The sequence below is a fragment of the Cajanus cajan genome, chromosome 3 (genome assembly GCF_000230855.2).
Source record: "Cajanus cajan strain Asha chromosome 3, NIPB_CcT2T_4, whole genome shotgun sequence".
Taxonomy (NCBI): domain Eukaryota; kingdom Viridiplantae; phylum Streptophyta; class Magnoliopsida; order Fabales; family Fabaceae; genus Cajanus; species Cajanus cajan.
Genome location: NC_138519.1, coordinates 56185225 through 56208755, shown reverse-complemented (window position 1 = coordinate 56208755; position 23531 = coordinate 56185225). Strand labels below are relative to the sequence as shown.

General features: G+C 42.3%; 2 protein-coding genes across 10 annotated transcripts in view; one reads left to right on the top strand and one right to left on the bottom strand.

The window, feature by feature from the left end:
• The window catches only part of LOC109797149 (uncharacterized), a 33023-nt gene that overhangs the window by 6579 nt on the left and 2913 nt on the right, over positions 1–23531 (bottom strand). For 8 of the 9 annotated variants that reach the window (XM_083070981.1, XM_020357081.3, XM_083070983.1 and 5 more), the window contains one exon: positions 1–23531. This exon is cut by the window's left edge and continues 6579 nt beyond it. In XM_083070981.1, coding sequence (XP_082927107.1) covers positions 793–2652 — 1860 coding nt within the window. In that variant the 5' untranslated portion in view covers positions 2653–23531 and the 3' untranslated portion in view covers positions 1–792. The other variant, XM_083070980.1, reaches the window with a different exon arrangement.
• Positions 8005–8871, top strand: LOC145956336 (uncharacterized). The gene is made up of 2 exons (XM_083071922.1): positions 8005–8460; positions 8563–8871. The coding sequence occupies exons 1-2, from the start codon at positions 8005–8007 to the stop codon at positions 8869–8871; spliced, it is 765 nt and encodes a 254-aa protein (XP_082928048.1).

Sequence of the window (23531 nt, the reverse complement as noted above, 5' to 3'; positions counted from 1 at the left end):
ATTTATGCTTATTCAAACAGGATTAAAAATAATGCGGTCTAGAAATTTATTGCAAGCAAGAAAAGAAGCAATAAGAAATAATAAAGAATGATTTTATTATAATTCTAGAGGAAACATGTGCCCTATCGAGGCTCGGGGGTCGGGCTGTTCCCGAGGAGTGATCTCTAACAGTCATCAGGTCTATACATCCCTATCGGAAGGAGAAGAACACTTGATGACGATGACCGGCCTTGACGCTTGTGAACCGGCCTTCCTAAAGATTTGGCTTAAAGAACGTCGAGAAGGATCTTCGTTCCTCTTCGTCCTTTGATCTTTATCCTCGGATTCTTTATTTTCCTCGGTTTTTTCTTTTTCTTTATTCTTGGGAGCTTTATCGTGAAAATCTTCGGGAGTGTAGATCCTGCCACTCCTAGTCATGCCCCCATGTCCAGCGATGTTAGAGATATCGCTGTCGGCAGAAGAATGGATGTCGTATATCCATGGCACAACCTTATTCGATTCGTAGGGAAAAGGTCTTGGAGCAGTGATCCTCAATGGTATCGGACCTTCCCCTTTATTCGTCTTGATTACCAACAATGGAGTTGATGTGCGTTCGCTTGGCGCGGTTGTTGGCTTACATTTGATAACGAACGGCGTGCGACGCATCGATTAATCCTTTCTTTTTATTAATGTTATTAATAAATTACTAGGAGGGATGTATGCGAATGAATGACTATGAAATGCAAAGGCAATTGAAAGATTTCATAGATCTCAAAAATTCGATTTATTTAATCAAGGAAAGTGTACAACTTATTATACAATGCTTCGAAGCAATCTTTTACAAAATGAGAAAAGCCGATAGAAACCCACAGGCGGGTTCATGTTTCTTCTCCATTCATCTTCGGCTTCCTCTACATGGCGGGCCATTGCTTCGACTTGCGTATGGACTGCTTGGCTCATATCATCACTGATCTTTTGAGCGTCCTTCGCCTTTTGATTGTGGTAGTTGATCATGGCCTGCAGTTCATTAAGTTCGTCTTCGGCTCGATCCTTCTCCTCTCGGAGCTTAGCCATCTGTGCTAATCCCTCCCTTTCCTTCTTGCGGAAATCGAAAAGGCTTGTGGTTTGTTGTTGAGCAACCTCCCGCCATTGCTGCGTATCGGATCGAGTCAAGAGTAGGTCATCCTGCATGTCCTTGATCAACTGTGCCTGGCTTGCATACTCGGCTTCAAGATGTGCTATCTTTGCGTCAACATCTCGGAGTTGACTACTCGGTTCAACCTTTGGCATTTTAGATGCCCGAATAGCCTTCTCATTGAGGTTAGCACATTCATCCTTGAGCCGCTCTATCTCGTGGTCCTTTTTCTTGCATTGCCTTTGTAGACCATCAATGACGAAACCGGATTCTTCATTCTTTTCTTCAAGAACTCTCATCTGAGCTCCCATGATTTCCAGTTTCTTGGTCAAGGCGTCGACTTGTTCTTGCAACACCCTCCTTGTGACTGTGGTTGCGCAAGAGGTGGATGGTTGGGGCACCCCCCTCTCGCTCCTCCAAATCTCGTAGTCAGTGGAGACGGATACCCGAGGCTTTCCAAGCTCTTGATATCCCTCATAGATTGGTCTCTCCCACGCTCTAATGACAGCGTGTATGTCTCTCTGATGCTCGGGATCAAAGGAGAAACACAATCCTCCAAGCTCCTCTTGAGTAGGAACAATCTGAGTCCTCATAAGTTGTCTCATAGCCAATCTAGGTGAGTAGGCTATGCAAACTCTGAGGCCCATCAAAGGTATGCTTGGATAGCTGCCGCATCTCATCAATATATTGCTCGGACGGAACCAAGGACAAACCCATGTGAAGTGCTCAATGCTCCACTGTTCCATCTCCTCCTTCCATTCGGAAGCATAGCGGCGGCGTACGGGGATCTTCGAAAAGCTCCTCAACGGATCGGGCAAAGTCCCCATGTGACTAGAGGCATACAAATGTGTGATGCCCCACACATATAACAAGGAGGTGCAGCATCGGATAATCTTCCCTTGCTTCTGCTGAGATAGGTGGACAGAAAGCAAGGTGTCGGCAAGAATGGCAGGCACGGGACTCTTCATGTGTACGTCCCATGCGAAGAAAGCGTCCATAGCAGCATGGTCCACTGTGTTAGTGTGAAAGGGGAATAGGATCGTCCCAAACACGGCTAACGCTAGAGTCTTGTTGAAAGCTAACCAATCTCCCTCACCAGCCAAGGAAGAAAGGTGGTCCTCAATCATAGTGAGCTTCCAACCTTTGATACTGCCGTTCCCCACTAAGGCAGATGATCGTGATGGCAGTTTGACTTGAGTGACAACCCTCTCTACAGCCACATGATTGCCATGAAAGACATAGACCCCTGCTGATTTGGGCCATCGTAGCATGAGCTCATACTCCTCGAGAGTAGGAACTAAGTCAAACTGGGGGAACTCGAAGCAATGCAGATCGAGACTCCAGAAGTGAACCAATGCTCTCAGAAAAGCCGGATCCACACATATTTTCATCAAATCGAGGACTCGTCCATAAGATTTCTCAAATTCAACACGAGCCTCACGTGGCATCAAAGAACAGAGGTGGTCCAACCTCTCAGCACGGTATAATAAGAAATCCACTTTCTTCAACTGCCCTTGCATCTCCCTAGATCCGTCCATGATCTACGATAAAAATGCATGATATGAGATGATGGGGTTGAATATGCATGCATTGTGTTTATTCAACTGAGCATTATCATGTTTTCGGGATGTCCCTAAGATGATGCATGATATTGCTTGGTTTTGGATAAATATCATTTTTCTTTATTTTTCTTTGGGTATTTTGTTTTTTGTATTTTTCGGGTGAAAAGGGAAACTACCTATATGAATGTGATGAAGGTAGATGTTAACACCATGTAATGGAAGATTTTTTATTCCTATTTATTCTTATTTTAAAAGGGGAATGTTGTATGTTTAAAAAATGCAATGTATGCTCAAACAATGTCACATAAACAATGCACAAACAATTCACTCATCCACGAACAGTCACGAGCGAATCACGAGGTAGGGGTATCCTGCAGAAAAGTGTATATTCAAGGAGGTTCTAACTGTTCTCACTGGTCTGAGGCCCCCAAGGTGCCCCCATTATAGGGACCCAATCCCTCTCGTCGTAAGTCGATGAAAAGTTCCAACGCACTGTCGGACTTGAGTTCATGGTTATCACCTTGAGTGATGCTTTCCGACAACGGTCTACGGGCACCTATAGACCCATTCGACAACCGGCCGTACTAACATCCACACCCTATGGCTTTCCACTCATGCCCCCGGGTATAGAGGGAACTGTTGTGTGCAAAGGTTTGTGTGCAGTTTTTATTTCAAACAATTGCAAAAATTTAAACATACAACAGTTATTAAAGCCAGCTAGATAAAACATGTTATCATACAAGTGAGGGGTAATGAAGTAATTTTTTAAACTATTATTTTAGAAATAATCCATCACTAAATGGGACTGACTCTCGAGGCTTCCCCAGTGGAGTCGCCATCTGTCGCCACCCGCCGAAACGGATCTTGGCATTCGCGACGATGGTTGGACTCTTTTTAAGTTTTGAAAAATGATGGATTGTTAGAACGACTTATTCTCAAACTGAGACCTCATCGAACTAACAATTTTATTAAATGATTCACCAATCCATGTTAATCCCAAGCGGGACCCTCCATGGATTAGTGGTTTTCGCAAAAAGAAGGGTTCTTGGAGTCGCCACCAATGTTTTACTCAAAACATTAGAAAAAGGGATAAGGCAATTGATTTTCGCAAATCAACCTTGGCCATTACAACCAGAGTTGGGTAAGGGAGTCGGTTACGTGTGGGGAAGGTGTTAGCACCCCACAACGCCCCTTTCGGGTTCCCTATGACAGATTATTTCATAAATAACATTGTAAAATTACTAAATTACCCCTATTTATTGGAAACGACTATAAACGAGATATCTACATGATGAAAAATGCAATGCAACAATCAGAAAGCAATAAAAGGAAGGATTTGAAAAAGAAACCTTTGAAGCGTGCTTTTATATATTCAAACAGGCGTTAGGAGGCTTTTTGGCGCTCCTTCCCACTACACGCTTGCTCGCTCCTTCCCTAAAGATTAATTTTTACTATGGAAATCAAAAAGATTTCCCTTCGACTAGTTCGAATCCTCAAGCTAAATGCTCAAAATTCAAGAACTTTGTCGGATCGGCTCTCGGAGAGACTTCTAGGGCAGAACACTGCTCAAAAACCCCAGAATACTCAGCAAGAGGGTCCAAAAGTATGGAAAAAGTGTCCAAATGTGTGGAATGACGTCCAAATGACGTCCTATATATAGGAGTGAGGCGCAGTACGGCCTCTGACATCAATACGGCCCGTACTGAAGTTTTGAACTACAATACGGCCGTATTGAATTCAGTACGGCCGTACTGAAGTTCAAAAACTTCAGTACGGCCGTATTGGTTTCAGTACGGCCGTATTGTAGTTCAAATTGTTCAGTACGGCCGTACTGAACTTCTAGGAGGCCGTATTGAGCTCCAATCCTCCCACATCCTTATTTTAAGCTACTCTAAGACTTCTAAACCTATGAAGAATCATCCTAGGGTCTTCCAGGGTCTTCCAGGAGTCCTTTCGGCTGACTTTCCTTCGGTCTTCGAGAGTCTTCGAGTCTTATTTCTGACCCGGACAATTTTAGGGGTCTACAATGGTGAGGATCCCAATATGGAACTTTTCCAAAGATTATATAATAAACCACTTCAGATGTTAGGTAGATTCTGAAGTACTCCCCTAAGCATTCTATTTGCTACCGGTATGGGGGTAGGGCCGAGTCATACCGATGGATGAAGTGGCCAGGATCACCAGGATTACATGACGATGTAATCCAACTGTATATTTTACATGAGAGGTTAGGTGTGTGACATGGGCAGGTGACATGTTCACAAATTCAACACTTGGTTTAGATGTGTTGAGGACAATATTTGGTTTGGATGTATTGTCTATTTCATGGGATTATACAATGGTGTGACTTTGGTTTGGAAATGATATATGTATGCATTTGGTATGGATTGTATACATTGGTTATGGATTCTTTATTATTATAGAATATGTATGCATTGGCATGGATGTGCATACATTGGATTGTGGATTTGTTTATATTAGCATGGAGATGGGCATGCAATAATGTTGTCATTCCTTTGGTATGGATAAATGTCAATGATTAATATCTAGTTTGATGATATTTCATTTATATGTGTTATGGTTGGATTTATACGTGCTAACCCTTATATTTCCATGATGTTGACTGTGATGATCTCACTATGTGGGGGAGTAGATCAGGTGTGAGGCTTTGGGATATTAAGGAGTCTTTTGGTAGCTGCTTTGAGAAGTGGTTAGACTTAGAGCTTGACCAGTACCTAGGGTGTCTTATTTTGATATTTTCATGATGCTGTAATTATATTATCTTTTTGGATGACTGTATAACCTTACAAATGATAACTCTTTTATAACGCTATGTTTTATATGATGAAAACAATTTATACATTTTGTACTATCCGTACTGCAAGGCCAAGCTCCCAGCTCGGCATCGCAACGCATGACTACCTCGGATACGCGCTACGTGACGTCAGCTCATCACTTAACCAGATCATAACTGATCTGAGAAGATCTCGGCCTAGACGAGATCCGCTATCCAATTAGATCTCAACTGATCTCAGGCCCAAGGCCCAACGCAACCCTAATCCACACTAAGGTACGTGCATTACTTATACGAGACATACACTCATACAAACCCTAACTTTAGCATCGGAGTCTCTTTTGTAGGTACCACCCCCATCTTGGAGCATCAACTTACCAGTGAAGGAGGCTCACCGATCTTACCCAGCGGATCATCCCTACCTCGGATTCCCGGTAAGAACATTTGGCGCCCACCGTGGGGCCGATCAAGATAGCTCTTATCGGCCACGGTTGTCGCCACCCGCCGAAACGGACATTGGCATTCGCGACGATGGTTGGACTCTTTTTTGGTTTTGAAAAATGATGGATTGTTAGAACGACTTATTCTCAAACTGAGACCTCATCGAACTAACAATTTTGTTAAATGATTCTCACCAATCCGTGTTAATCCCAAACGGGACCCTCCATGGATTAGTGGTTTTCGCAAAAAGGGGTTCTTGGAGTCGCCACCAATGTTTTACTCAAAACATTGGAAAAAGACATAAGGCAATTGATTTTTGCAAATCAACTTTGGCCATTACAACCAGAGTTGGGTAAGGGAGTCGATTACGTGTGGGGAAGGTGTTAGCACCCCACAACGCCCCTTTCGGGTTCCCTATGACGGATTATTTCATAAATAATAGCGTAAAATTACTAAACTACCCCTATTTATTAGAACGATTATAAGTAAACTATCTACATGATGAAAGCTTTAAACGTGCAATGCAACAATCAAAAAGCGATAGCGGTAAAGAAAGGATTTGGAAAGAAACCTTCGGAGCGGGCTTTTATATATTCAAAAAGGAGTTAGGAGGCTTTTTGGCGCTCCTTCCCACTACACGTTCGCTCGCTCCTTTCCCTAAAAATAAATATTAACTATGGAAATCAAAGAGATTTCCCTTCGACTTGTTCGAGTCTCAAGCTAAAGGCTCGTGAACTCAAGAACTTAGTCGGATCAGCTCTCGGAGAGATTTCTAGGGCAGAGAATAGCTCAAAAACCCAAGAATACTCAGCCAGAGGGTGGAGAAATGCTCCAAATGTGTGGAAGGACGAGCCAATGACGTCCTATTTATAGGATTGAGGCGCAGTACGGCCTAAGGAGTCAATACGGCCCGTACTGAGTTTTTGAACTACAGTACGGCCGTACTGAATTCAGTACGGCCGTACTGAAGTTCAAAAACTTCAGTACGGCCGTATTGATTTCTTTATGGCCGTATTGTAGTTCAAATGGCTCAGTACGGCCGTACTGAACCTCTAGGAGGGTGTATTGAGCTCCAATCCTCACACACCCTTATTCTAAGCTACTCTAAGACTTCTAGACCTACAAAGAATCATCCTAGGGTCTTCCAGGAGTCCTTCCGGCTGACTTTCCTTCGGTCTTCGAGAGTCTTTGAGTCTTATTTCCGACCCGGACAATTTTAGGGGTCTACAACGCTTATGGTATTCACCAGAAGCCATAGTAGACGCGCAACAGACGACGCAAATCACTCAACTACCATGGACAACGAAGCCACATTGAGGAGACTGATCGATCAGGTCGAACAGATGCGGCAGCAACATGACGCCGATTTGCGAAACATGCGTGCCCAGCACGAAACCGACCTAGCTGCAATGCGGACCGCCAATGAAGCTAATCTAGCGGCGCTACGCGCTGAAAATGAGCGGATTCGCGCCCAGCTCCCTCGGCGCCACTCTGATCATCCTCCTCATACCAGCAACCACAACGAGGAAGAGGAACATTCGGTCTCTCAGCCCTGAACTGCGACTAGGGCACCAACCCCCAGGCCTGCCACACATCGGTCTCATGTACCAATGAACAGGTCGGCCGATGAAGTCAGCAAGGCCCCAACACATATCACTGGGGGTCAAGCAACTTTCCACCGTCATCCCTTTGTGGATGGCATCATGGAGACACCACTCCCTCAAGGGTGGAAGCCTCTCCACCTCGATCGCTACGATGGCATGACGGACCCCGATGAGAACATCGACCTCTATACGACACAGGTAAACCTCTACACTAACAATGATGCTATATTGTGTAGGGTTTTTCTGACCTCGCTCAAGGGGGCCGTGCTCAACTGGTACACCCAGCTTCCCGCTGAGTCGATCGACAGCTTCAACACTCTGGTCAAGCAGTTCACAGCAAAGTACGCAACGAGCCAACCTCACCATCACCTCAGCCGCCCTGGCTAGTCTCAGATAGAACGACGACGAGCCACTCCGGGCATTCATGGAGCGATTTGCCGCAAGCTCGGTCAAGATCTGAACCCCGAGGTCGCCCTGCATGCCATGCTCATGGAACTCAAGCCTGGGCCCTTCGTCGACAGCCTATGTCATGAGGCTCCTCACGACATGGACGAACTTCGCGCCCGGGCAGCGGGCTACATCCAGATGGAGGAGCACTCCGCTTTCCGTGACCAGGTTCGTGGCAATGGACTAATGAATCCAGAACAAGGCCACAAAGACAAAATCAAGATCAACAACGATAGCCAGTTCAAGAAGCCGCCTAGGGCAAACAGAGGGGGGAGATATGACTTCTACACTCCCCTGAACGCGCCCCGCGTGCACATACTGGAGGAAGCCAGCAACAATAACCTGCTCACTCTGCCATCACCAGGTCACACCCCCAACAATGCCGACAAGTCCAAGCACTGTCGGTACCACAGAAATCACGGTCACACCATTGAGGAGTGCCGCTCACTACGGGACCGTATTGAAGAACTCATCCAAGCAGGCCACCTCGGCCAATATGTCCAGCGACAACAAGGCCACCGAGGAGGCTATGGTGGACGAGGACGAGGCAGAGGCCGTGGTTCAGGAGCTCGCACGGACCAACTCTCTATCTCTCAGCAGCATGCTGGCAGAGCAGTGCAAGCTGAGGTAAGCCAAGAAACAGGATCAGCTCCCCTACGGGGAGTTATCAATACAATTGTAGGTGGTTTCGCAGGGGGAGGTGCCACCAGCTCAGCCTGGAAGAGACACCTGCGCAATATCAACAGTGTCCATTCCGCCACCTCGGCTTCGCACCAAAGTTCACCGCCAATCACCTTCACCGACAGTGACTATGCCGACGTCAGTCCCAACCAGGATGATCCCGTGGTCATAGCAGTGGACGTAGCCAATTGGGAGGTGCACAAGACACTGATAGACCAGGGGAGCTAGGCAGATGTCTTGTATTGGCCGACGTTGAACCAGCTTAGTGTTGTGTGGAAAACCGCAAGTGTACGGTTGTCGTCAAGTAATAAATATCGAATCACAGGGACTACGTGTTTGACCTAGAATTACTAGTATTTTAATTTGAATTTTAAAACAGATAGAATATTTGTTTTGAGATGATAAGATCAGATTCGCTGGTAAAAGAGATAGTAATGCAATTAATGAATAAGATAAAACTTTAAGATAAGATAAGGAGATTTCCGGGAATCTAGGGTTCGCACAAAGAGTTCCAACAATATTGAATTATTATTTTCATTAATTAATTCTATTCCATCTTGAAGGTAGTCTTAACCTAATTTAATCCTTGCACCTTCTCAGGCTACGAGGACGTGTTCAATTAAAATTAATCCCTACTCTCGTGGTAATTACGTTCAATTAAACCCATTAAGATCTTTGTTAATCTATTACTCCTCGAAAACTTAAATCAACTCTCGTGATTTAACACTCAAGTCTGTTCCTTTAGGTTCCGATAATTAGGTTCTCCTCTCAGTTCATCCCTAATTATCTATGATTATGAAAATTAAGATTAATTGTTTATCATAATTATAATCAAGTTCTCCTCTCAGTTCATCCTTAATTAATGTTATTATGAAAACAATAATGTTAAAGTTCATATATAAAATATAAAAGAACAAATCAAGAATTGGAATAAAATTAAGAAACTGAATAATGCATTAATAAAGAGGTTCTCAGAGGCTAAGCCCTGATCCCAGAAAAAGGGAAACTACTCACAGGAGTTCATAGTAGTTCTCCAAGAAAAGAAGAATAAAAGAAAAGCAAACCTTAGAGTCGATGGCACAGGCGCCCAACCTTCTCTAAGTGTCAAAAACTAAAAAACTGTCTCTGAAAACAAAAGTTCTGTTCTAGGCTAACCTCATCTAATTTATAACCTAAAAGGGTAAAAAGGTAAAACTACCAAGATAAAAATTACAAAAATAAAAATAAAACATAAAACTTAAAAAGCTGGGACGCGAAGTGAATCACGGCCGTGACTGAGAATCACGACCGTGATCTTCTCTGGAGCACATCTATGAAGGGTCAGTGGCGTTCACGGGTGTGATTGGGAGTCACGGCCGTGATTTTCTCTGGTGAATCACGGGCGTGATTTAGAATCACGGCCGTGATTTTCCCTGTAGCTCAGCATTTCCTCTTTAATTCTTAAATCTTGATCCTGCTCAGAGAAAACACAACACATACCAAGAAAAGCATAAAATAGGAAAATGATATAAAAATTTATTAAAAACATGAAAGATATGCATGATTATGCTATGAATTCTTGTGAATTAAAGTGCTAAAATACGAGTAAAATACACAACATCACTTAGCGCAGTAGTGTCCACTCCACACCTCACCATGAAGTTCCTAGGAAGCGACGGTAAGATCATCTACGTCAAAGAAAATCAGAAGACAGCTTGGCAGTGCTACGCCGAGAGCTTGAAGATATCCTCGACCAACGAGCAAAGTAAGAAGGATCCCCCCACCATGGCTCACGTCACCCACGTGGAAATCACCGATCTCGATCCGAGATCCGACTCCCATGATGAGAGGCTAAGCCCCATTGACGAGCTTGACGACCTACAGATCGGAAAACTCTCCAGGCAGTGCACAAAAATCAGCAGGCAATTGAGCCCGGATTTGCGGTAACAGCTCGAAGCGGAGATTCTTCAGAATGCCGACCTCTTTGCCTGGTCCAGCGCTAACATGCCAGGTATAGACGCTGACTTCATCTGTCACAGGTTAGCGATACACAAGGAGGCAAGGCCAGTCACCCAGAGAAAGAGAAAGGTCGGCGGTGAAAGGCAGGAGGCCATCATCACTGAAACACAAAAATTGTTGAACGTTGGCTTCATCCGTGAGGTCAGATACACCACATGGCTGGCAAATGTGGTCCTAGTAAAGAAGAGCTCGGGGAAGTGGCGCATGTGCGTCGACTACACTGACTTGAACAAAGCATGCCCCAGGGACTCATACCACTTGCCCAACATTGACAGGCTGGTTGACGGAGCGTCCAGGCACGCCGTCCTCAGTTTCCTCGACGCTTACTTCAGGTACAACTAGATAATGATGTACCCACCCGACGAGGTACATACGTCCTTCATCACCGACCACGCCAACTATTTCTACTGGGTGATGCGTTTCGGTCTCAAAAACGTGGGGGTGACCTACCAGCGGCTGATGGATAAGGTTTTCCACCACCAGATCGGGCGGAACATGGAGGTCTACGTCGACGACATGGTAGTCAAGACCACCTCGGCAACAGATCATGCTACCGACCTCGCCGAGGTGTTTGCTCAAATCAGGAGGCACAACATGCGCCTCAACCCAGAGAAATGCGTCTTCGGCGTCCAGGGAGGCAAGTTCCTCGGTTTCATGATCACCAGTAGAGGAATTGAGGCCAATCCCGAGAAGTGTAAAGCAATCATCCAGATGCAAAGCCCACAAATGGTGAAGGAGGTCCAACGCCTAGCCGGACGGTTGGTCTCACTGTCCCGTTTCATCCCAGACTTGCGGAAAAGGCAGGGCCGATCTTTACTCTGCTACGGAAGCTGCAAAACTTTCTGATGGAAGAGCATGGGCTAAAGGCCCAACCACTAGAGCAATGGCCAGGAGGTTACTTGAAGATTTGACTGCTTCAGAGCTTAGTGGGCCCAATGGGCTTGGTGGGCCTAAGGGGCTTCTCACTTGGGCTTTAATTGATTAAACACCATGTTTAATTGTATTTTCTTAGTATAGGAATTTACTTTGTTGTTGGTCTTGTATTTTGACCATAGATTAGGGTTTAGGTGTCTTGGGCTTAATTTTGGGCTTCTTGAGCTCTGGGCTTTTGATACCCAATATTGGGCTCATTCTTCTTCTTATATTTTTTCCTATTCATTGTATTCATTAGACCAATGTATTTCGGTCATTAGATTAGGGTTATATGAAGAATACATTAATAGGAAAATTAGGCTTCATTTATGCATCATTTAGAAGTAATTTGAGTTGAATTTGAGTCACATGGATGGCATGGAGTGGTTCCGGCCATGTGAGCTTCAAATGCAACCCAAATCACTTCTAAATGACTCCTAAATGAGGGTAGCATCTGAATTAGTCACGTTGGAAGCCAAAGTTTGAATTTCAAATTCAAACTTGAAATTCAAACTAGGCGCCAATTTGGTTGATTTGAAATTGCCGCCCAAAGTTAACCTAATTGCTTCCTATAAGTGTATCTTTTCCCACCTTTTGTAAACACTTTTGAATATATGATAAACTGAATTTGCTTCAGCCAATTCTTAAGTCACCGAATTCCCAAGAGAGAGCTATAAAGAGTGCCTTCATAGTTTCTTAGGAAAACCCTAGTTTCCTACACTTTGAAGTGTGCAATCCCTTGAGGCTTGAGCTTGGATACTTCCTTCAAGGTCTTGACCTTGGCTTCAGCTGAAGAACTTCGTCCAAGGAGTTCAACGTCTTAGTTCCATCTCCATTGAAGAGGATCCGTGCCTAGGAGGAGCTTAGGAGGAGCTAGTTCTTCACTTCTCCTACTCTTTCTATCATTTTTGGTATCAAGAGCAAGGTCTTCAAGGAGATAAGTGTTCTTGAGTTTTTGGTCCGATTGTTTTTGTGTTCTTTGTGTTCTAAGTGTCTTGTTTGAGTTTCTTTTCGGATCTACATGCTTTATATCATATTTTGTTCCATAGATCCATTGGTTGATTGTTCTTGAATTTCTTCCTCAATCAACTTGTTTAGGACCTATTAGCTTGTGCTTGTTTTTTATTTTAATTTTGAGTCTCTCCATTCCTAATGTGTCCGTGATTGGAATGCATGCATTGCATTTAGATTTTGGTTTTTAATCCATGTTTTGTCTTAGTGTGTTTGTGTAGTCTTTATATGTCTTAAAATTCCTTGAATAGCATGTTGACCTAAATTTCTTTGTGTCTTGTTCATCAATTTGTTGCTCTCGGTTTGCTTATTGTTCTTGCCTCCTATATGTGCTTTTTCTTTTACCTTATTGTGTTCATAACTTGCTATTAGTTCTAGTAAGTTTCTTTAGAGTTAGGTTTCCATTGTGTCTTAAGTTTTCAAATCACATTTCCATTGAAAAATCTTATAAAAATTTTTGTGACTCAAAATTTCAAGTGCTTAATCTTACTTCTAGTGCACTATCTTTTGGATTCAAATTTTAAAAAGTAAATAGGCTGAAAACAGAGACAAAAACAGAGCCTAAATCAAAAGAAAAGTACAAAGATTCAAAGAAGAAAAGTGTACAAAAGAATCCAAGACAAAACCTAAAAACTAGTGCACTAGTTTCCTTGTTTTCACTTGAATTTTTGTCTAACTTGTAGTCACGGTTTCTATAGCTTGGAATCTTAGAAAAATTTGAAACAAAAGGCAAATATACTCTCTGGACTCTTAACTTGAATATAGAAAAATAAAGAATTAAAAAAAAAATTAGAGAAAGCATTTTAAAGTGAAAAAGCCGAGAGGTGTACATTGGTGAAAAATCACTTGATTCCTTGTTATTGTTTTGACTACTACTTGTGCTATACTTATCCAATTGCTTTCAATTTTTTTTTGTTTTGTTCATCTACTCTAGTACCTATCTAGGAACATTCCTAACTGAGTGCTAGCTTTATTTGGAGTCTTATTTTCCAGTTTTACTTGTTGAACCTCTTTGAGTCTTGTCATATATACATATTACTCTTAACTTTTGGTTTAAGCTTTCCAAATTGTGCTTTATTGCTTGTCTAGTTTTCTTTCAATAATTTCCCTGTGCTGGAAGTGGCCTCAAATCCTTGCTCAAGGATCAAGCATTGCTCAACAAAGAGTAGGAAAAGTTTGGACACTAAGACCTAAAAATTTGACCTAATTTAGTGACCAAAACTTCTCCTAAACTTCCTTCACTTGAGTGACCATTCCTTTCACCTTGTGAGGCAGCCACCATTAACCTCTTTGTTGTGTTTCTTTTGCAGGTCCAGTAGCATCATATTGAAGGATTAGTGGCGGATTAAACACTTGATTAAGTGTTGGAAAATTTGCACAACAATCTGTCACTAAATTGGTCACCAAAACCGCCATTTATTGCTTTCTAGGCTAGTTTAAATTTTGCAATCTCTCTTGTATTTTAAAATCAATTTGTAAAGCTTGGAGGGAGTATTAAGAAGCTGGTCAGGTATATCTAACTCCTTGTTAGCTTTCTCACATGTAGTACTAGTGGAAGTGGCTTGAAAATTTCATATGTTTCAAGCTTCCACCTAGGGCAAACCGACTAGTTATTATCCTTGCTTCTTTCAAGTGTTTGAACTTTAATTTTGTTTACTTTGCTGCCTTGAAACGTCTAGACTTGTGTAGATTTACTTGCTCACGTTTAGTTTAGTCTCAAAAAACAAACAAATTGTGAAAAAGCATTCAAAATTTTTGTGAAAAGTTTTGGGGAATTGGAGATACCACAAAGGAGTTTAGTGATTTCCACTTGAAAAGGCTTGGTTATTAAGTGGCTCTTTGTAGCTCACCTCCCTTGATAGTGCAACTTGTACACTTAGACTTCCAAGTGTTATTTTCATTCCTAGAAAATCCCAAAAAACATTTTATACCTTTTTGCATAGCATATAAAATCTTATTGCTTAATCATGAGTCAACATTCTCAAAGTAGTAGTGACTTTGAATCTCCTAAAAGTTTTAAAAGAATTGTCAAGGAGGTTGAGGCACTAAAACTTTGGAAGCATGATGAAATACTTCAAAAACAAAAAGAAAAACATGAAAAGGAAGTACAAATCATGGCTTTAGAACAAGAGATTCAAAAGATTAAGCAACGAGAAGAAAAACTTTTGAAAAGATTAAATAAAAATAAAAGTCCAAAAGGTTCTTCTAGGAGCTCAACCAAGAGCTCCAATGATTCTCAAAGTCAAAATAATGATGGTAGTATACAAATGGATGCTTACTATCAACCCCCACCTAGGAGAGTCATTAAAGAACACAAAGTGAGGGAATCAAGGGTTGATCTCCCTTACTTTCATGGAAAAGATAATGTGGACACCTACTTGGATTGGGAGATGAAAGTGGAGCAAATCTTCACTTGTCATCAAGTAGGTGAGGAAAGTAAAGTTCCTTTAGCCACCCTAGCTTTTCAAGGACAAGCCATGTATTGGTGGACATCCTTGGAAAGAGAGAGAAGACTTCACAATGATCCTCCCATCACTTATTGGAATGAGTTGAGGAGTGCTATGAGAAGAAGGCACACACCTTCTTATTATAGTAGGGAGCTTATGGATAAGCTCCAAAGACTCCAACAAAAGGGTATGAGTGTTGAGGAGTATAGGCAAAAAATGGAGTTGTATCTCATGAGGGCTGGGATAAGGGAAGAAGAAAGATTGACCATTGCTAGATTTCTAAGTGGTCTTAATTTTGACATAAGAGATAGAGTTGAGTTACTCCCTTATAGGGACCTTGATGATTTGGTCCAACTTTGTATAAGGGTGGAACAACAAAATTTGAGAAAATCTTCTTTTAAAGGTAAAACTCAATCTAGCTCTTATGTTAAGAAAGACTACAAGAGGGAGGGTCAATTTGATACCTCTAAGAAATTTGGCAAGGAAAAAGAAAAAGAAAAAGAAAATGAGAAAAATAAAAATATTGTCACTTCTAGTAGCAAAACTAGTGATATCAAATGCTTTAAGTGTCTTGGGAGAGGTCACGTAGCTTCTCAATGCCCAACTAAAAAGGTGATGATTTTGAAGGGGCAAGACATTTATAGTAGTGTTGATGAATCTAGTTCCACTACTTCAAGTGACAGTGAATCAAGTGAGGAAGACCATTCCATTGAAAGTGCATATCCTTGTGATGGTCAACTTCTAATGATTAGAAGGCTTCTAGGAAACCAACCTCATGAGTCTCACCTTTCACAAAGAGAGAATATTTTTCACACAAGGTGTAAAATTCTTAATAATGCTTGTTCTCTCATTGTGGATAGTGGGTCTTGTTGTAATTGTTGTAGTACAAGGTTGGTGGAGAAGCTTGGTCTTACTATTATTCCCCATCCGAAACCATATCAACTTCATTGGATTAATGAAGATGGGGATATTAATGTTAATAATCAAGTGAAAGTCAAGTTCTCTATTGGTAACTATAAAGATCAAGTAGTTTGTGACATAGTTCCAATGGAAGCTTGCCATATTTTGTTGGGAAGGCCATGACAATTTGACAAGAAAACCATGCATAATGGCCTTACCAATGAAATCACTTTCACCCACAAAGAAAAGAAATTTGTACTTCATCCTTTGTCTCCTTCACAAGTGATAGAGGATCAAGTACAAATGAAATTGAAAATAGAAGAAGAAAAAAAAACTTGATTAAAAAAAAAAACAAAAAGGAAAAGAAGCATAAGTCTTCAAAAAAGAAGGAAGAGAAATCTCTTTCTATAGAAGGAATTCAACAAGAAACTTTAAAACAAACCCTAATTGTTGAAAAGCCTTCTTACCTTCTTCTTTGTAGAAGTGTGCTTCAGTGTCATAATTTAAGCATTGAACTTAGTTCTTTACCTCCTCAAATTTCTCATTTATTAAAAGAATTTGATGATATATTCCCTAGTGAAGGTCCAAAAGGCCTTCCTCCTTTTAGGGGTATAGAACATCAAATTGATTTTGTGCATGGGGCTAGTCTACCCAATAGACCAGCCTATAGGACAAATCCTCAAGAAACTAAGGAGATAGAGAACCAAGTCCATGAATTATTAAATAAGGGGTGGGTACAAAAGAGTTTGAGTCCCTGTGCTGTGCCTGTATTGTTAGTGCCCAAGAAAGATGGAAAATGGAGAATGTGTTGTGATTGTAGGGCCATTAACAATATCACAATCAAGTACAGGCACCCAATCCCTAGACTTGATGATATGCTTGATGAATTACATGGTGCCTCTATATTTTCTAAAATTGATCTTAAAAGTGGTTATCACCAAATAAGAATTAAAAAGGGTGATGAGTGGAAAACTGCTTTTAAAACCAAATTTGGATTGTATGAGTGGCTAGTTATGCCTTTTGGTTTAACTAATGCACCAAGTACATTCATGAGGCTTATGAATCATGTCTTGAGAGAGTGTATAGGAAAATTTGTTGTTGTTTATTTTGATGATATATTAATCTATAGTAGTTCTCAAGATGATCACTTAGGACATCTTAGAGAAGTTATGATGATCCTTAGGGAAAACCAATTATTTGCAAATCTTGAAAAATGTACTTTTTGTGTGGATCATGTGGTTTTCCTAGGGTTCATTGTAAGCAAAAATGGGGTTCAAGTGGACCCCGAGAAAATCAAAGCCATTCAAGAGTGGCCCAAGCCTAAAAATGTTAGTGAAGTTAGGAGTTTTCATGGATTAACAAGTTTTTATAGAAGATTTGTGCCTAACTTCTCTAGCATTGCTTCACCCTTGAATGAGTTGGTCAAAAAAGATATTTTATTTGATTGGACTTCAAAGCATGACCAAGCATTTCAATTACTCAAAGATCAACTTACCAATGCACCCATTTTAGCTCTACCAAATTTTGAAAAGACTTTTGAGCTAGAATGTGATGCATCAGGAGTTGGCATAGGAGCTGTGTTATTGCAAGGAGGACACCCCATTGCCTATTTTAGTGAAAAACTAAAAGGTGTCTCCCTCAATTACCCAACCTATGACAAGGAATTGTATGCATTGGTTAGAGCTTTACAAACTTGGGAATACTATCTTGTGTCCAAAGAGTTTGTCATTCATAGTGACCATGAGTCACTTAAATATTTAAGAGGTCAAGGTAAGTTAAATAAGAGGCATGCCAAATGGTTAGAGTTCCTTGAACAATTTCCATATATCATTAAATTCAAGAAAGGAAAATCAAATGTTGTAGCTGATGCTTTATCTAGGAGACATACTTTGCTTGTGTCTCTAGGTACTCAAATTCTTGGATTTGATAATATTAGGGAGTTGTATGAGGAAGATCTTGAGTTTGGTGATAATTATAAAAAATGTCAACAAAAAGCTTTTGATGGTTTCTATATGGTTGAGGGGTACTTGTATAAAGAAGGAAGGTTATGCATACCCCAAGGATCCATTAGGAAATTATTAATTAAAGAGAGTCATGAAGGTGGGCTTATGGGGCACTTTGGAGTTGAGAAAACTCTTAGTTTGTTGAAAGAAAAATTTTATTGGCCCCATATGCGAAAAGATGTCCAAAGGCATTGTTTTAGATGTTTGGCTTGTTTACAAGCTAAGTCTAAAGTAATGCCTCATGGTACATATACACCTTTACCTGTTGCTTCTTCTCCTTGGGTAGATATTAGCATGGATTTTGTGCTAGGTTTACCTAGAACCCAAAGGGGAATGGATTCTATTTTTGTGGTAGTGGACCGTTTTAGCAAAATGGCTCATTTTATTCCATGCCACAAAGTAGATGATGCAAGCAACATAGCAAAACTTTTCTTTAGAGATGTGGTTAAACTTCATGGGCTTCCTAGGACTATAGTTTCAGATAGAGATACAAAGTTCCTAAGCCACTTTTGGCGTGTCTTATGGTCAAGACTAGGAACCATACTCCTCTTTTCAACTACTTGTCATCCTCAAACAGATGGCCAAACTGAGGTAGTGAATAGATCTCTGTCTACTATGCTTAGGGCAGTCCTAAAGGGTAATCACAAATCTTGGGATGAGTTTTTGCCACACATTGAATTTGCCTACAATAGGGTAGTTCACAAAACTACCAATATTTCTCCTTTTGAGGCTGTGTATGGGTTTAATCCTTTAACTCTTTTAGACTTGATACCTCTTCCTAATGTTGAACATTTCATTCATAAGGAAGGGGCTTCAAAGGCTGATTTTATCAAGAAACTGCATGAAAGGATTAAAACTCATATTCACAATCAAAATGAGAAATATGCAAAACAAGGGAATAAAGGCAAAAAGTCTATGATCTTCGAGGAAGGTGATTGGGTTTGGCTTCACTTACGAAAAGAATGTTTTCCAAATCAAAGGAAGTCCAAACTCAGTCATAGAGGAGATGGTCCCTTTCATGTCTTACAGCGTATCAATGATAACGCTTATAGACTTGATTTACCCTTTGATTATGGAGTCAGCACCACTTTTAATGTTTGTGATCTTAAACCTTTTATAGGTGCTAGTGATGATGAGGACGACTCTTCAGATTCGAGGACGAATCCTTCTCAAGAAGGAGGGAATGATGGAAGAGCATGGGCTAAAGGCCCAACCACTAGAGCAATGGCCAGGAGGTTACTTGAAGATTTGACTGCTTCAGAGCTTAGTGGGCCCAATGGGCTTGGTGGGCCTAGGGTGCTTCTCACTTGGGCTTTAATTGATTAAACACCATGTTTAATTGTATTTTCTTAGTATAGGAATTTACTTTGTTGTTGGTCTTGTATTTTGACCATAGATTAGGGTTTAGGTGTCTTGGGCTTAATTTTGGGCTTCTTGAGCTCTGGGCTTTTGATACCCAATATTGGGCTCATTCTTCTTCTTATATTTTTTCCTATTGATTGTATTCATTAGACCAATGTATTTCGGTCATTAGATTAGGGTTATATGAAGAATACATTAATAGGAAAATTAGGCTTCATTTATGCATCATTTAGAAGTAATTTGAGTTGAATTTGAGTCACATGGATGGCATGGAGTGGTTCTGGCCATGTGAGCTTCAAATGCAACCCAAATCACTTCTAAATGACTCCTAAATGAGGGTAGCATCTGAATTAGTCACGTTGGAAGCCAAAGTTTGAATTTCAAATTCAAACTTGAAATTCAAACTAGGCGCCAATTTGGTTGATTTGAAATTGCCGCCCAAAGTTAACCTAATTTCTTCCTATAAGTGTATCTTTTCCCACCTTTTGTAAGCACTTTTGAATATATGATAAACTTAATTTGCTTCAGCCAATTCTTAAGTCACCGAATTCCCAAGAGAGAGCTATAGAGAGTGCCTTCATAGTTTCTTAGGAAAACCCTAGTTTCCTACACTTTGAAGTGTGCAATCCCTTGAGGCTTGAGCTTGGATACTTCCTTCAAGGTCTTGACCTTGTCTTCAGCTGGAGAACTTCGTCCAAGGAGTTCAACATCTTAGTTCCATCTCCATTGAAGAGGATCCGTGCCTAGGAGGAGCTTAGGAGGAGCTAGTTCTTCACTTCTCCTACTCTTTCTATCACTTTCAGTGGACGGATCAATGCGAAGAAGCTTTCCGAAGCTTCAAAACCTTCCTCACGACTCTGCCAATCCTACAGAGGCCGGATCACAAAACCGACCTCCTCCTCTACTTGGCCGTGGCAGAAAGCGCTATCAGCGCAGTAATAGTACAAGAGCACCAGAAAGTGCAGACACCGATCTACTTCATCAGCCGAGTCCTCCAAGACGCGAAAAAGCGGTACTAAATGATCGAGAAACTGGCACTAGTACTTGTCACCGCAGCTCGGCGTCTCCGACCCTACTTCCAGAGTCACCAGGTGGTAGTCAAAACTGACTACCCCATCAAGCAAATTCTGCGAAAGCCCGAGCTCGCCGGACGGATGATTGCATGGTCAGTAGAATTGTCAGAGTTCGGCATCCAGTACGAAAGTCACGGACCCCTAAAAGCTCAATGCCTGGCCGACTTTGTAGCCGAGCTCACGCCTACTATTGCCGAAGAGCCCCAGGCATCATTTTGGAAGGCCTAAACCAAGTCACCGTGGAGAAATCCCTCAAGTTTAGCTTCAAGGTGACCAACAACCAGGCGGAGTATGAGGCGCTCCTCGCAGGACTGCGGCTATCCCGCGACCTCAGAGCTCGAAAAGTGAGTTGCAACAGCGAATCGAAGCTCATGGTGGAACAACTCAGTGGGACGTACCAAGCAAAGGACACACTTTTACAGCGGTACTTCCACGTCGCATCCCACCAGATATCGTCCTTCGACGAGTTCACCATACAACATGTGCCGCGAGAACAAAACAACCGAGCTGACCTCCTATCGAAGCTCGCCAGCACCAAAAGGCCGGGACAACATCGAACTATCATCCAGGAGACCTTACACTCACCTAGCCTGGACGACAAAATCGTCAACATCAGTGAAAATGAAGACCTGGGATGGATGACAGGCATCTGGGGTTACTTGAAAGAAGGAATCCTGCCCGAAGATAAGGACGAAGCTCGAAAGATGAGGATGAGATCGGCTAAGTTCATCATTGTTGGGGATGAGCTATTCAAACGTGGCGTTTCTACCCCACTACTAAAATGCTTGACCGCGCCTCAGGCGGCCTACGTCATCAAAGAAATTCATCGGGGCATATGTGGCATGCACTCCGGAGCACGCTCAATGGCGACCAGAGTACTCCGAGATGGGTACTACTGGCCCACTTTGAAGTCGGACTGCCAAGACTACATCCAAAAATGCAAAGAGTGCCAGTAGTTCGGCAACACACACCGGCAACCGCCCGAAGCTCTCCACCATATGATGTCGGCATGGCCTTTCTCCCAGTGGGGGATGGACATCCTCGGGCCATTCCCCCCTGCGAAAGGTCAACTAAAGTTTCTCCTAGTGGCGATCGATTACTTCACCAAGTGGATCGAGGCATGCCCACTCGCCAAAATCACTATTGAGAACGTGCAAAGATTCACCTGGAGGAATATCATTTGCAGATTCGGAATCCCTCACACCCTCGTTACTGACAATGGCCGACAATTCATTGCACAGGGATTCAAGGACTTCCTCCGCGAACTCGACATCAAACATCTTCCGACCTGGGTGGAACACCCCCAAACCAATGGCCAAGCCGAAGCAGCCAACAAAGTCATCCTCCGGGAACTCAAGAAGCGGCTGGGGAATGCCAAAGGACAGTGGCCCGACGAACTTCCTAACATCCTCTGGGCATATCATTGCACTCCCTAGTCAACCACGCAAGAAACGCCTTACAGGCTAACTTACGGGATTGACGCAATGATCCCAGTGGAAGTCGGAGAGACATCCTACCGACGTCAAGTTTTCAATAGCGAGCAGAACGCTCAAGAGTTGGCGGCCGACCTCGACTTGGTGGACGAGCTTAGAGATGAAGCTCAAATCCACGAAGAAGCCTGCAAGTTCCGAGCTTCCCGAAGGTACAACACACGAGTGCGACCTCGCTCTTTCCGAGTTGGTGACTTGGTGTGGCGATTGCTAGGCGAAGCACGGAAAGACAAGTCAGATGGGAAGCTTGCACCCACTTGGGGTGGCCCATTCCGAGTTACAGAAACTGTGAAAATGGAGACAAACAGAAGCAAGAAGGCAAAGAGAGACAACACCTCAACAAACCAAACCAAATCAACATAGAAGAAAAATTAAAGCACAAAACACCTACCTCGGCAAAGGGAACAGCTTGCTCAGTAGTCCCTGCAACAGCCACTTGGGGAACCTCCCCAAGCGGAGGGCTCCCACTGAGATCGATTGCATCAGCATCTGCAGCCTTGGAGGTCACCTCCTCCATTCCGCGAGGGGCAGAGGTCCCCCCGACCTCTTTCTTGCCCCTCTTTCTTTTTCGGTTGACCTTCAGGGGGACATCTCCTCCTCCTGAGGCTCGGGAACCTCAAGGTCAGCAATGTTGTAGCGGTGCTTCAACTCCTTCCACTTATTCTTGCCCATTATGCCTGAAAACACAAAAAGCAAAACACATCAGCAAAAGAAGGTTTTGCAAACCCTAACAATCTAAAGAAGACGAGATACTCACTCTCCAGGCCCCTCTCCTTGTACGTTGAATTCGCAAGCGACAAGACGAGCTTGCAATCCGGCGGGCGAGGAAGCGCAACAAGATTCTCAATGGCGGCCGCCTCCGAAGCCGTCAATTTCAATTGGCCCACCCCGTGAAACCTAGACGGTTTGGGGCACCAATAGAAAGGGAATTTTGGCAGCCCGCCGAAGTAGAACGCCCCATCCTCCAGTGGGTCGACATTCACAAGAGCAACTCAGAAAAACTCTTGTTTGAAGTTTTTGTAGGACTGGGAGTAGAGAGTAAACAAACCCCCATCCCTACTCCCACTCAAAGACAGTATGCCATATCACTACAAGAAAAATCAGCATTATCTACGGAAAAAATCCGTAGATAATGATGAAAATCTGTAGATAACTGATAATTATCTACGGATTATCTACGGAAAAAAATCCGTAGATAATAAGGTCGTAGATAACGTTATCTACGGAAAATTTTCCGTAGATAACGTTATCTACGGATTTTATCTACGGATATAGAACTTATCTACGGATGCGTTTATCTACAGAATTTATCTACGGATGCGTTTACCTACGGAAATTTCCGTAGATAAGTTACCTACGGAAATTTCCGTAGATAACTTACCAGCACCAATAATTAAAAATGAAAACCAGCACCAAAATATCTAATAGCAACTCAGATTCAAAACAGTCAAACAATTCAAATCAAATAAAATAAAAAAAAAATAAAATCCACTTCAACAATCAACACAATTACACAAGTACCAGCAACAAAACTCGAAAACAAAATGCAATCAGAAAAAAAAATGCAGCAGAAAAAGGGTAAGTAGTTGAAGAGTGCAAGCTATGATCCATGTTGCAATGTCCAAAAGCATCAGGCCTGATGCTAGATTGTTTTGGTAGAAATTGATGGTCACGAGATGTCCTTGCCATAGC